At 37.0% G+C, this 14939-nt stretch overlaps 2 protein-coding genes across 4 annotated transcripts in view; one reads left to right on the plus strand and one right to left on the minus strand.

Moving 5' to 3' along the window:
* Window positions 1-391: 391 nt before the first annotated feature.
* On the plus strand, window positions 392-5326 carry LOC126835464 (thiamine transporter 2-like). The gene is made up of 9 exons (XM_050568075.1): window positions 392-831; window positions 2419-2589; window positions 2670-2886; window positions 2970-3127; window positions 3780-3905; window positions 3994-4096; window positions 4173-4365; window positions 4474-4615; window positions 4836-5326. The coding sequence occupies exons 1-9, from the start codon at window positions 703-705 to the stop codon at window positions 4920-4922; spliced, it is 1326 nt and encodes a 441-aa protein (XP_050424032.1). The 5' UTR covers window positions 392-702; the 3' UTR covers window positions 4923-5326.
* Window positions 5327-7653: 2327 nt separating this feature from the next.
* The window catches only part of LOC126836220 (UDP-N-acetylglucosamine--peptide N-acetylglucosaminyltransferase 110 kDa subunit), a 33420-nt gene continuing 26134 nt past the window's right edge, over window positions 7654-14939 (minus strand). The window contains exons 2-10 of one of the 3 annotated variants that reach the window (XM_050569435.1): window positions 12965-13054; window positions 12788-12893; window positions 11776-12699; window positions 11550-11675; window positions 11020-11406; window positions 10710-10937; window positions 10245-10621; window positions 9997-10168; window positions 7654-8037 (exon numbers count right to left, since the gene is read on the minus strand). In XM_050569435.1, the coding sequence (XP_050425392.1) occupies window positions 10006-10168; window positions 10245-10621; window positions 10710-10937; window positions 11020-11406; window positions 11550-11675; window positions 11776-12699; window positions 12788-12893; window positions 12965-13054 (2401 nt within the window). In that variant the 3' untranslated portion in view covers window positions 7654-8037; window positions 9997-10005. The remainder of the gene's footprint in view (window positions 8038-9996; window positions 10169-10244; window positions 10622-10709; window positions 10938-11019; window positions 11407-11549; window positions 11676-11775; window positions 12700-12787; window positions 12894-12964; window positions 13055-14939) is intronic. The other 2 variants (XM_050569434.1, XM_050569433.1) reach the window with 2 other exon arrangements.

The raw sequence follows: 14939 nt of genomic DNA on the forward strand, positions 1-14939 counted from the left end.
AAACGGCTTCCTGCCTAACACAGTAGCCAAAAAGCGCATGAATCTCTTTGCAGAATTGCAATTGGACTATCCTAAGTGGTCGAAATAATAATATGTCGTCTGGCTTCGACTCGTAGGAACAATTATTTAAATAAAAATAATACCTAGAAGCCCTTAGAAATCAATCGAATGGTCGACATTTGTCAAACCCAATTTTGCATTGCCTTAAGGTTAGGTTAGAAACCCAAGCCCTCTCCCGGTCTCCGCCAACGCACTAACCTATATACGGCCGGCAAATATTAACATAAATTATTATTTTAATGGTACACCACACACACACACACACTGGTGATGTCCTTGGTCGATTCGAATAGCCGGGCAGACCGGTTATCATAGCGAAGAGTAGAGAAGAGAATATTGTGTCCAACGCGCAGTTCTCAGCGCTGAACGTGCGGCGCGGCGGATTTGTAGATTTTTTTCTTGCAAATGTTTTTCATTGCCAAGGTTAGGTCAACGTCACAGAATAATCATAGTGTTTAGGCTGTCCCATGTAATATTGTGTCCGTTTCCCATCGCATCGTCAGCTGATGCGCTGATTATTGCACCACATTGTCGTCGGCGATAACCGGTATATTTGTTTCCTTCTGCCATTAGCGGCCAGCACGCGACGGTGTAATATTCAAAGAGGTGTTTTGTGTGTTATTCGCCGCGGTTCGTCCGACCATGGAAGAACAATGGAAAAAAATCACCATCATGACCACCGTGTACGCGTTCGCCCTGGAGATACGACCTTTGGATCCTTTTCTGGCCGCATACTTGACCGGGCCCGACATAAAAATGTCACTGCAAGAGGTAAGTGTAAGCCAAAACAAACTAGCCCCCAAGAGTCTTTGTTAAGTCACGCCTGCTAAGTCGCCACACGAGCCGTAACAATGGCTGTCTTTAATTTAAAAAAAAATCTAATTTTGTCAAAAATATGCGAAAATCTACATTTTTTAATAGTAGTAATAAAACTACTTAACGTTCGTCGACTACTTGCAAATGTATACGGAATATTCGGAAGATGTCTAAAACGTGTGGACGTTTTTTTTTAAAAAATTTTACTTAGAAAATTGAACTATATTGACTATATATCATTAAAGGTTTTCCAACATATGCCGTCCAACTTTTTTCTCTAAAAAAAACTTTCTTTTTTTTAAAACTTTATTAAAGAAAATCCCTAAAGATAGGAGAAAATCATACTTTGTCCTATTCAATTTGCAGGTCGCGCTATAAGAAATATGCGACCGAATCAAAAGTCATCAACTGGTATTTTTTTTTTTTAACTTATATAACGTTAAAACAGCTATTTGCTCTGATATCGCATCTGAAATTGCATAACCACCCAATTGACAGATTAGCTGATAATCAGTTTATCATATTTAGATCTTGTAGTATTTCAGTTAATCATTATTATTTCTTCATTTTTATTCAAGTCTATTTCCTGCTTTACCTGCGTTATGCAAAGATGACAATATATCAAGTGAACTACGCTATTTAAAATATTCATACTTGTACAAAATATATGTTCTTATTTAGGCTGTATTTTGGCATGGTCTTTTGGCCGTTATCAATTTGCGGCCTCTTCGGGTCGTGCAAACAATAAAAAAATGATGCTCTTTTTGGCCTTTATTTTTTTTTTATAGTGCTCTCAATTTTCGAGATTCCTCGCATTATTATTTATCGGTGTTATGACCAAATTATAATAATTTTTTATTCAGTTTTCTGTGACGCGTTTGCATTTTTATCACCGAGTTAAACCAATTATTATTATTGGTCGTGAACTCTGTCGAGACCAAATCATATTTATTTAAATTATGTCGTTCGCGAATAAAAATCCGTTGATAAGTAATTTCTGATAAACCCTTTCCCCTGGAAAGGCTCTGGACATTTTTTTTTCTTTTTCTCTTCGCATTTTAGCTGAAGTTTCGGGGCTTAACGTTTGAAAACTAGACCGAAGGTAGCTGTAGAATGCGCATTGACACAAATCTATTGTGATTACTATTAGGTAATACAGTTAATATTATGACTGCACAAAAAACACGTTATCTAAAAAATATAAATTATAGGGTCCGTTTTAAAGAAATCATAATCAATGTACTACCCAGGTATGTGTTCACCGTTTGAGCCGTTATGCTATATCATTTTAACAAATGCAAAGTAAAGTATCCGTTTTTTGTAATACTGTAACAATGACACAGGTAAATTTCAAATTAGTAAGATTCTTGCCTAAGGGGGAGTGCGAGGGAGAAGCCCCCCCTCCCCCCACAAGTTTTTCGTTGGAAACAAATTATGAAAATGATACAAGGGCCAACGTTTTTGTCCAATCATATACAGTTCATAATGTTCACAAAATATACAAGTATACTCGTAACACTTTAACGTTTTTCTGGCCAACAGGTGACGGATCGTTTGACGCCTTTTAGAGTGTACTCGTCGGTGATCGGCACGGGTCTGGGCTTTTTCCTGACCGACTATTTACGCTACAAACCGGTGATGGTGTTCAACGGAATTATCGGCGTGTTGGCCTACGTCAACTTCATCGGTTCGCCCGACATGGTTCAGCTATTGGTAAAATTGTCTTTACAACACCTTGAGAATGTTTACACGACACGACCCTTTACCCGTTGAATATAAATCACGCGTTGTAGATCGCCAGCAATTGCTTGTCGCTGTTCCTGAGCGTCGAGATAACTTACTTCAGTTATTTGTACGCACAAATCAGCAACAAAAACCACTATCAGCTGGCCACGGGATACGCCAAGGCGGGCTGTCTGAGCGGCGCTTGCATTTCCGGTCTCGTCGGTCAACTGATTGTCTTCAGCGGCAACGGCAACTACACCGCCCTGCCGTACATAAGCCTGGCCGGTAAGAACGATTCACCCCGTGCGCGCCTTTATCCTGACCGACACTATCTCTCAATAACATCGTGTCGACTTTACCTAGCACAGCAATGGCCGTCGCGTTAGTTTGGGCTTGCTTTTTGCCGCCCGTCGAGTACAGCAACTACTTCAACTTGGCCGACGACGAGCCCGTGATCACGTCCAAGACGGCCCTATACGATGCCAGTATAACCAATTACACGGAATCGTCATCGGCTGATAAACAAGTAAGTACAAGCCACAAGCAACGAGTCTTGGACGGCCATTGAGAGAACGAATCGCACAGAGAATGATAAACCAAAGGTTTATTGGAACGTATATATATATATATTAAACGGTCCATTACAAGATTAGATTTCACTTTGCGCTTTAAGGATGTAAGAGTTCAACGAGTGGAGTCACAATGACGAAGCCGCAAACCGAATAGGGTGCCTCGAATCAATATGCTTCTGCGACTTTTCCGGAGTAGTGGAGTATTGAATCAAATGTTTGGGAGTTTATAAAAATAATAATGTCACTAGAACACAACACTGAATGTAGTGAATTGTGTAACGAGAAACCTTAAGTTTTTATGACAATTAAAAGCGGCAGAGTGAGTGATTGGCACGCGCGGAGAAGTGAGGATCTCCGAGAAAGCGAAGAAGGACTAAAAAAAAAAACCAAGTTAGCTAAAGTAAATTTAAGTGATCCCCGAGTGTCGTGTAAACGGCTTAATTGAATCTAGTCTACGAGCCTTAGCAGAAACAGCGGGTCCGTTTCAACACGAATTACAAGAAAACCCCCAATCAAGTATCAGCAGGAGAACTCGAGTTAATGGCCAAACTGGCCAAACTACCCGGCCGCTATAATGATACGATTTGGTTTGTTTTGCATTTTCAGGAACACCGCCGTTTAGCAGCAAGTCCGTTTAAACGTATATACCACGACTTCAGAGTGTCGTACCGCGATCCTGCCGTGTTGAAATGGTCCATTTGGTACACGCTGGCTTTGGCCATTTTCATAGAGGTATTTTCGGGTCGATCCCTTCGGGTGTACCCTCCCCTCCTATCGTGGGACAAACACCGCGTCATTAATTAATTGTTTTCGCTCGCAGATCACGTTGAACATCAACATTTTGTTTTCTTACTTGGCGGACATGCGCGGAAACCGCACGCCTCTGCTGAACGGACTGGTCGTCTCCGTTGCTACTATGTGCGGTATGTGAACACGCAAAGCGCAGTCGGAATCGCCGTTGTTGCGAGGTTATATAACAATGTATGCGATTTCATTCAGGAGCCCTGTCGACCTATTCGATCGGCCAGACCACCGCGGTGGACTGGAACGTTTGGGGCGACTTGTTTTTCGGATGCGGCTCCATCGCGCTGGGAGTGCTGACGGGCCTGTGCTACTTCTCAAGCGACACTTACGCGTACTTCATGTACATCTCCTACTACGCCCTGGCCCAGACCATGTTCGTGATAGCCATGTAAGTACCGACTCGACGGGTGGTGGTTAATGGTGGTACCACGTGGTACGTGGTTGGTGTGGTCCGCGTGCAATGCACCGCCGCCATGACGATTAACGATGTTCGCAGATCGGAAATTGCCAAACGGATGAAGGCGACTTGTTACGGTCTGGTGTTGGGATTCAACGCTTTCGCGGCTCTCTGTTTGGCCGCATGTTTTTCCATGTTCGTCATCCAAATGAACGTTTTCGACACGACCACGCCGGGACAGGTTAGTACATATTTCATTAACCCTTCCTCCTCCTGTACCGAATTCTCGCATGACGGATGATATTCTATCTGAAATTCACCGCAGAGCATTGTTTTAAAAATTTTCTCAATTCGTTGTACAACAAATTTTTGTACCGACAAAAAGCTCGCATCTGTTGTTTGCACTTTGTTTCCTATCATTGTTACAGCCGATTGTCTAATCCATCATAATTTTGTTTCAGTTCCTATTCTACGGAGGAACGTACTTGACCCTCGGTATAATATTTCTCGGCGTTTGTGTTTTGAAGATGTTTCAAATCCTCGACTAATATGGGGATCTATCTATCCCAGTGACGTCGTGGACTTGTCAAAAGAAGCATAACTTCTTAACGAGTCTTCCAGCAGACAGACAACTGATAATCGACGATTTTACAGCAACGGAGCGGTTATTTTCTTAATTTTTTTTTTTTTTTAATGAGAAAACAAGTTCAATTGTTATGCGTTATTTTACCGATTCTTGTTGAAATTAACTGCATACTTGATTGGCTTGCAAAACTTATTTTTGTAGTTTTTGGCTCGTGAATATATTTTATCTTAACTTTAAAGTTGTTTTGCTGGTATAAGGCTACACGGGTCTATAGCGCAGTTTGTTTGCTACACATAAGTTTAAATGTCAACAGTCGCATTGTCACTTTCAATAGACTTAGGCACAAGGATTTGTTCACCCAAACAGTTATTTTAATAGGTATAGTTTTAAATGGTAACCGTTAATTATTATTCAAATATGTTTGTATGTGCTCTCATCAAGTAATTATATTTTAAAACATTATTTCGTATAAATCGAAAAATTTTCAAAATATTCATATTTTCCCTGAAAATGTGTGCCTTACATCGGACGGATCACCCTGTATACACTCATGATACGGAACGAGGGCAGCCACCCCCCCCCCCCTTACTATTACAATATATAATACAGGGTGATAATTTTACCACCCAATATCTTCTCATTGGGTTTAATTAATAGCGGAATTTTTTTTCCACAGTGTCTTTATTATATAATGTGTTTTCATGTATGAAAACGCTATGGAAAGTGATCACCCTGTATACCGTTAAATAATAATTGATGATGCATTCCGTAGCACTGTTACGGCGTGCGGTGTGTAATGTATTATATTGTATGTAGGTATGTACGACGGGGATGATTGAATTTTAATGCGAAACGTCGTCACAAAACATCCGTTGGTGGATGGGGGGGGGGGAGGAGGAGGATGCAAAACCCGGGGGACCCTCTGGCGGGGAGCAAAGTCGGTTGTGGTTGGGGGGATGCGAGGGGAAGAACGGGAAGAACTGGGAGCTGGGGGGATGAAAAACAGGAGATCCAGGGATGGCCGTCCATGCGCTGTGACCTTCGAAGGAACACAAACAAAGCGGCACGTGGCGGCGAGATCAATAAAACACAACACGGACGTCCGTCCCACGACCGGACGTGGCACAAAACGTGGAATTATGGCTAAAAAATATATTTAAAAAAATATATATATATGAATGTGTACGTAGGTATGATTACTGTATAACGTCAGGACCTGTGCACTTACTTAACCCTCGACTCGGCATTGTATCTTTATGTGCAAGATATACATACATTTTATTTGTAATAAGTAACTTTCCGGGACCAACGTAAAAAGTACTATCGTTTTAATTTTTTTTTTTTGATATTTAAAAAATTAGACCTCGCCAAGTCAATTGTTAAACGTTTTTATGTTATTTTTTTATTGCGTCAAGACCGTCTAAACCAAAGTGTAAAAATTGTTTTCAAACATAGGTACGTTTATTTATCATACAAATAGAATAAATTTTAAAAAACAAATTACACTAACAAAAAACTGTCAACAGTAATTTTATCCGCCACAATATTAATTAATGTTAAACCATTACCAATTCTCTATTTTTTTTTTATATACATTATTGGTGCTAGTAATGCTCATCCGCGCTTTTTAACTTCTATTAAAATATTTGAAAAAAAAAAACCATACTTAAAATATATTATTATTATAATACTAGAACTTAACACGGTTACAACTTGCCTCCCTTAGAACTCTTCAAAAAAAAAACATATTATAAATAATATAGTTCAGGCTACATATTTGAACTTTTAGGTGGGTTTAGGTGTTTAAATTACACCAAAGGTACATCTAGATAGTTCTTACTCTAGATCTACGGTTTTCTCAAAGATTATTATTATTAAGGAACCCCCCCCCCCCCAAAAAAAAAGAGGAAAATTACATTGTAGTGACTTGCTAGGTGTTTGCTCTGTGCGAGTGAATCGACAGTCCACTGGTATCTGAAAAATAGTTTAATTTATGGGAAACAAGGGCAACATATTGGTATAGAGACTAATGCTCATTCATCTACCCTAATTAAAAAAAAAAAAATTTTATTTCCATACATTGTTGTCGTTAAACTACTTTTATCGGTATCTGTATTTGTACCGTTCGACGCCATTCTACATGTTGGCATCGAAGGGTTTATTTGAAAGTGAATTTTACCAGTTGTAACACTATCACTATATTATAATATGTCACTTCTGTAAAATACTTTCTCAAATATTATTTAAAAAAATGAAAATAGTTTAGCAATTTAAATAAAAAACGGCTTTTAATCACAACATAATATAAAAATAAACATTTTTAAGTTGTCGTTATTAAACTGTCGATTATTTTTCGAGTTAGGGAAATAGAGATAGCATGTAACTTAAAGTTTAGAAATAAAATATAACTTATATTTCATTCAAAAACAATGTCTGTCTTAATATTTGCAGTTATAACTTTGCCAAAACACGACGACGGTTTTATTAGTAATTTATCGATGGATTACAAGAGGATAGCATTATTACGGACGGTGAAAAAAAACCCACTCGTCACTTATTTACGTGTGAAACAAAAATCACGTTATTTAATATATTATAATTATCGTACAAACTTACATAACTTAAAAGCATTACATTATATAAGTATATATATATATATATATATGTAAAACATTGCTTACAAGAGTCAAAGCATCATTGACACTAAAAACAATCATCTCATCGATAATAATAAAAAATATATATAAATAATATTCGTAACTTATATAAAATAGTCCAATCGGAATGAGGATTTTTTTTTAATATATATATATATGTATATCGTAACCGTTACACATAATACGACGACCTATTGCTACTATTTACAAAAAAACAAAATCCACTATCATAAAAAAAAAAAAGAAAGAAAAGAAAAAACTTATGATTCTCGTTTTTTTTGGTTTTTTTTTTTTTTTACATTATTCAAATATTTGTATTATTACTTATATAAGTTTTTACGAGACAACTACTGCGATTGACATCAACGACTTTGTCTCCGCTGTCCGCATGTGTTTTAAACTTGCCTCCGTCGTACTCGACTGTTAAAGAAAAAAAATAAACATTAAGAAAGCACATAAGACTTGTCAACAAATCCATATTATCCGATATATATATATATATTTATTTATAATCACTTAAAAATGTATATCTATGTAATTAAATTTTAATATCAAAGCTTTCGTACAGATTTCATACGAGCTATCGAATCATTCTGGATTCATTCCACTACTTGCATCGTTTGATCATTTTGTTTTTAATCATTAATCTGTTTCTTGATGAAGCTTATTATAAATTTAAGGTAAATCAATCAATATCGTTATTTGTATGCAATTTATCTAGCGCTCTTTCCGTTCTCCCTTTAAAAAAGTCCAGTACTTAAAACGTCAAATTAATAGCCGAAAACCGATTTGAGAACAACCCAATTGATAAAGCTTTTGTGATAAAATTTTACTAGTCAAAAATATTAAGTATTTTGATAAACGTAGAAAATAATTAAAAGATGCCCTCAGACATTTTTGGTTCAAGACTATAATAATAATGTTTGTTTAAAATTAAAATTTTTATATTTTTAATATGAAAAATTTAGAATTTCTTAAATGGTATAATATTGAACTTATCTCATATAATTTCACGATTAATCACAAGAGATCATTTCACTTCTCGCATCGAATTTTTTTTTTATTATAATCATTGAAACTTTTAATTATTTGAAATCTCATAACATAAAATAAAAATCACAAGGATTCATTCCACTTCTCGCATTAATTGTTTTATTAATCATCGATCAAAATAATTTTATTTATAAGACATTATTTTTAATAATTTATTGCGCCTAAATTGGTTACATATTTTGAATATCTATAAAATTCAACTATTCTAAAACGTAAAATATCATAAAGTTTAAAATGAAATCACAAGGAGTCATTCCACTACTCGCATATTGTACTTGTATTAATCATGTTTTTTACGGTTTTTTTTAAATTCAACTTTGAAAGAACAAAAAAAAAAGTTTGTTACTTCAACATTAAGTCATATTGACAGTTAATTTGATCAACTTTAATTATGCACAATCTCATAAAATAAAATAAAAATCACAAGGATTCATTCCACTTCTCGCATTTATTGTTTTATTAATCATAGATCAAAATAGGGTTTTTTTTTAAGACTAATCAATCATACCGTTTTAAAACGTAAAAAGTCATAAATTGTAAAAAGAATTCACAAGGAGTCATTCCACTACTCGCATATTGTATTTGTATTAATCATAATTGTTACGTTATTATAGTTCAACTTTAAAAGAAAGAAAAATGAAGCTTCTTTTACCACCAAGTTAAGGTTTATTGCCAGCTAACATTAACTTTAATTATTTTAAATCTCATAAAATAAAATAAAAATCACAAGGATTCATTCCACTTCTCGCATTAATTGTTTTATTAATCATAGATCAAAATAATGTTATTTATAAGACTTTTTTTTAAATAATTTTTGGGCCTTAAATAATTAAATTTGAATATCTATAAAATTCAACTACTTTAAAACGTAAAATATCATTAAATTTAAAAAGGAATCACAAGGAGTCATTCCACTACTCGCATATTGTATTTGTGTTAATCATGTTCGATACGTTCTTTTTTAAAAGAAGGGTCTTTCACATCCACGTTAAGAGTCATATTGACAGTTAATTTGATCACAACTTTAATGATGCGAAATCTCATAAAATAAAATAAAAATCACAAGAATTCATTCCACTTCTCGCATTATATTTATACATAATCATCGATAGTTGGTTTCAAATTAATCGTTATTCAAAGAACTATCATTAAAAAAATTAAAAAACAGATTTCATTATAGTTAATAAATAAAATCAAAGCGTTTTCATTCCACTTCTCGCATCGATTATTAAATTAATCATCAATCTGCTAGAGTATTTTTTAAACCTACCTTATCTAAATCTATTAAAGTAGAACAGAACAAAAATGAAAACTACGTTAACTTACACGGGAGTGTTAATATTTTTCTAGAGACAATATGTGATCGGGTTTTTCGCCTTTGTCGTGTTTATCCCACATTGCTCTGTACAACCTTTCCAGACCGTTGGCGTATATCGAACAATTGAACAACGGACTCTCCGAGCGCGCACGCCACACTTCGGCTCTCATCGTTTTTAAACTGAAAAATCATTTTTTATTTAAACATTTTTTTTTTTCAATGAATATAATAATATTATTAATATATTATCACTTACTATTCTTTGTCTGTTCCCAATCGTATCGCGATATCTTGATATTCCTCTCTCGTCCTCGCGATCAATTCCGGACAACCAAGTGTAGCCAATTGTGAGGCGGCAACTCTCGATGCCAACGTCTCTCCCGGCAAGGTAACGACGGGCGTGCCTGTCCACAACACGTCCATGCTGGTGGTGTGACCGTTGCACAGCGGCGTGTCCAAGCACACGTCGGCCAGTTGTCCTCGACGTACGTGTTCCTCCTTGGCTGCTACGTTACTGAACAATATGCGTCCAGGACCGATGCCCAAGTTGGCAGCGGTATTGTGGATGTGTGTCTCGCCAACAGCCGGGAAACGGAGCAGCCACAACACTGCATTTGGAACGGCTTTCAAAATCTAAAAACATTACATTATGTCGGTTAAGATTTTCATAAAGAAAAAAAAAAAATGTCTCAAAAGCACACTCAAAGTATACTATACTTACGTTAACCCACATGTGAAGGGTGTTGGGATCGATTTTGTACAATTGATTAAAATTACAATAGACCACTGCGTCTTCGGGTAAACCGTACTGTTGACGTGTGGTAATGACTATATTCTGCGGAACTTCTTCGCCCGTAGCTGCTTTGTTGTTTGTCTGATTGGTCGCCAAGCCGTTTTGTACGACGACGCCATTAACCGAAGTTTGAATTTGTCCAGAAGCAATCATTGTCTGGTAAAAAGGTAAAATAAATATTTTTTGTTTTTTCGAAATGTCAGAGGTGTACTAAAATTAAACTACGAAAGAAACACACCTCGATAGGAGTGGTCGTCGGCAATTCAGCCACTTTAAGATTGACCTCGACTGGTCGTGTCAGTTTAGAGTCTGCGATTTCCGATACGATGACTTGTTTGATTTCTGTGATGTTGGAATTCTCGATGATGGGCGACAAATCTGTAGCGTTGATAACGGCTACATTGTCGGCAACGTCCTTTTTGTTTCCCGTCTTGTCAGACAATATGATACGTTCGCAGAGATGAGGGAACATTTGCCGGTGATCTCCAATGAAATAAGTGTGCGGCATGTAAGCCAATTTCTCGCTGTACTGCGACGCCAATTCCACCGGTGAAGTAACCACGTCCGTAATTAAATAGTCCATAAACGGAGCGCCGCTTGTGCCCGGATATCCGAGCCACATCACCTGAACACAAATAATCGTAAAATCGTTAGTGAGAATCACAATATGCTATTGGAATGCGTGGCGGCCCTAATATTTTTAAAAACTATTTTCAGAATGTCCAACATCTAATAATTGTTGTGTAATGTTTGTATTGCATTAATCACCTGTATCGGGGCAGGACGTAAAGCAAATATTTCATTTCTCGCTCCTTTTGTGTAGCCATTCATGTTGACCAAAATATGTATACCATCATTGTTGATTTTGTCGGCTGCTTTTCCATTACATGGGATCTAAAAAAAAAAAAAGTTTAAGCGATGCTTAACAACAACACGGCGGGGCTACTCATAAACGTTGTCCCTTTGCGCGGTTGAGAAAGATTCCAATACTTACGTGCGAAAGATCGATAAAATGTTCGGCTTCTCTGGCGATTTTCGACCTGAAGGCAGTGTTGTCGTCAGTCGATAACGCGTAGCAAAATATTTCCACTTTGTCTCGGTTGTGTAGACCGGGAATGGATTGCATTAAATGCGATGTCGGATGATTGCCAAAATCTGACGAAACATACCCAATGCGCAATCTGTTGCCGGGAGCCAATTCTCTCAAGTACTTGTAGGGCGGTTTGTGTAACACTTGTATTTTCTCCAAACACAAAGCAGCGTGTCGGCCTGCAATCGCCTTGCGGAAAGCGTGCGACAACGGATACAACATAGAATGATGCGGATGTACCGACGGCAGACGGTTCTTTTCCAATTGCTCGGCGACTATACTGACCAGTTTCTTCATGCGCGCATCGTAATCGGTCCAGTCGCATACAATTTGCAAGCAATGAGCCAAGTTACAATAGGCATCGGGGAAGTCGGGTTTCAAGCGCAGTGCGGTCCTGTAAGAAGCGATGGCTTCGGGTATGTTTCCGGAATCTTTGTGGATGGACGCCAAGTTACTGTGAGCGTCGGCGAAAGCGGGATTAATTTGAATGGCCCTGGAGTAACACTGGAGGGCGTTTTGCACGTCTTGCATTTCTTTCAGCGTGTTGCCCATGTTTGAATAAGCATCTGCAAACGTAGGCTGAATACGAATGGCCTCCTGATAATGGTTCAAGGCTTCGGTCAATTTGCCCTGCTGTTGAAGCACGGACGCCAAGTTGGAATGGGCGGCAGCGAACTCGGGGAACACTTCCAAAGCTTTCAAGTACAGTTTTGTCGCTTCTTCTATGTATCCTTGTTCGCGCTTGATGTTGGCCAAGTTGTTCAGCGAATCGGCGTGAGTCGGACATAATTTCAAAGCCGTGTTGTAACATTCTTCGGCGTCCGACACCTAAGAAGAGTGCAAACAATGGAAAATATGATAAAATATTGAGCCAAAAAAAAAAAAAATAACCAAGACAACAATTTGTGACCCCCACCTGTCCTTTTTCTTTAAGAGCGTTTGCCAAGTTGCAGTAAGCGTCCGGGAAGTTTGGTTGTAATTCTATTGCCCGACGGTAAGTGTCAATAGCCAAGTCAATCAGCCTGAAAAACAAACGCTACAATAGTACACACAAGGAGGGCAGAGAACATTGACAAACTCGATTTGCACTCACCCTTGCTCGTAGTACACACAAGCCAAGTTTCCGTGAACGACGGCATTGTTCGGACTCAACGCAAGTGCTCGCAAATAAGCCGATACCGATCTGGAAAAAAAATATATAAATATGTTTGAATTAAACGAGCAATAATCGAACAATATTTTTATTTTTTAACACAATATTATGGCTAACATAAAAAAAAAATACAAAATTTCAATATATATGCGTGTCTTTTATCACTGTCTAATTTATTATTATTGCACAACAGAGGGAAAAATTTTGGAATCTTTTTTTTTTTTTGCATTCAACAAAAAACGCGTCGTAACGACAGTAGATAATTAATAAAGGTGAAAAACAAAAAGTTTACACAAAAAATAAAGCTTTAGTAGGCGTCTTCAAAGTTTTTTCATCTCGTTGACAACCGACAACATTTTTAATTAAAACGAGTTTTCGTTTGTTAGAAAAAAAAAAAAGAATTGGCGCTGTGCAAAAAGGTGATGAGTGAAGAAATGGGCACGACCGGGTAATAAACTCTTTTTATAATTGTTAAAATATAGTTGTAACACAAGTCCCTCGAGGTGAATCATTTTATTCAACGTGACACATTTTGTCAAATGTGATATATTCCTATACTATATTCCTTAGTTTTTTTTAAGACTTCAGTTAATTTGAAAATGACCAACATCATTAGTATGATAGTCAGATAATCAGCGAGATAAAATCATTTTTCTTCTTTATGTATCTAACTACTAGCACACCGTTTTGAGGATCAATGCGTGAAACTCTATCGTGTCGTTACGTTGAATACAATGACAGATACGAAACTGCCAGGCAACATGTACTATAAATATTACACAATATATTTTCTAGGATGAAAAGACACCCAAGGTAGAACGGAAGAAGCACAAGTCAAAAGTTTATAATCGAAAAGCGTCGAACGAGACATCATCGCCTGGACGGGTTTTGACATTATCAACACATCACAGAATTCGTTTCGATGGATTTTATCGGATGGCTGAAAGTTTTATTTTTTTGGGAAGGAATAGAGGGATTCTACCTGCAGTAGAATTTTCACAGAAAAAAAAAATAGGAGACGGCGAAACGACAGAGCGCTAACAAAGCCTTATTCTTCCCACGACCCCAAGTCCTCCTCCTATGCACACACACCACAGTGCTACAAATGAACAAAAGGGTAGTGGGGTTTAGGGAAGGGAGGAGAGGTTGTTAAACCAATATTTCGCTAAAAACCGTAGAATAGAAAGAAACAAAAAAAAAAAAAAGTAGAAAGGGAGAGAAAAAATTCTTTAGAACTAATTTTTTTCCCATTTAATTGTTTCTATTGAAAAGTACGTTCAGGCGTGTACAGAATGTTAATTTTAAAACCTATGATTAAATTTTAGCCAACTGAATTTTCAACAACATTTTTAATTAAAAAATTGAATTTTCGTCATGCTGTTTTTGGTTTTTATAAATCGTCTACATTTCCCTTATTTTCTGAAACTCGACTTTTCAACAAAGTTATGATATTCAAGTAAAAAAATACTTATAATTGGTTTCATAATTTATAATTGGTTTTCATAATTGATAAAAAAAAACGCATGGACGATTACTAAAGTGTAATAACTAATGACCATTGTGAATAAGTTTTATTTTCAACAAGTTGTACGATTCGATTTAATCCGAATTCCAATGAATTCAAGTTCTTTTTTTACACATTCCATGCAGAGACCGAGTTGGGGGGAAAAAATTCAGACTGACCGAGAGGACACGGGTGGTTTGGACACCCTGTATATAGCGAATATAAAAAAAATCCTTAGCCATTATGATTGATGCTGCGCCCACGTGCTTGTCATCGGATAAGGATTATAATAACAAAGACGAGGGGGGGGAGGGGTTTGCCTTTTGCCGGATATGATTAACGTTTATTTTCCACCGCCATCCATTGTGGCGGCACAGGTATTTATCATCGTTCAATAAACGGGTATAAACA

This window comes from Adelges cooleyi, unplaced genomic scaffold, assembly GCF_023614345.1.
Source record: "Adelges cooleyi isolate 19-005CV unplaced genomic scaffold, UGA_ACOO_1.1 ACOO_flye_CR_arks_rails_tigmint_CR_PRNA_23, whole genome shotgun sequence".
NCBI lineage: Eukaryota > Metazoa > Arthropoda > Insecta > Hemiptera > Adelgidae > Adelges > Adelges cooleyi.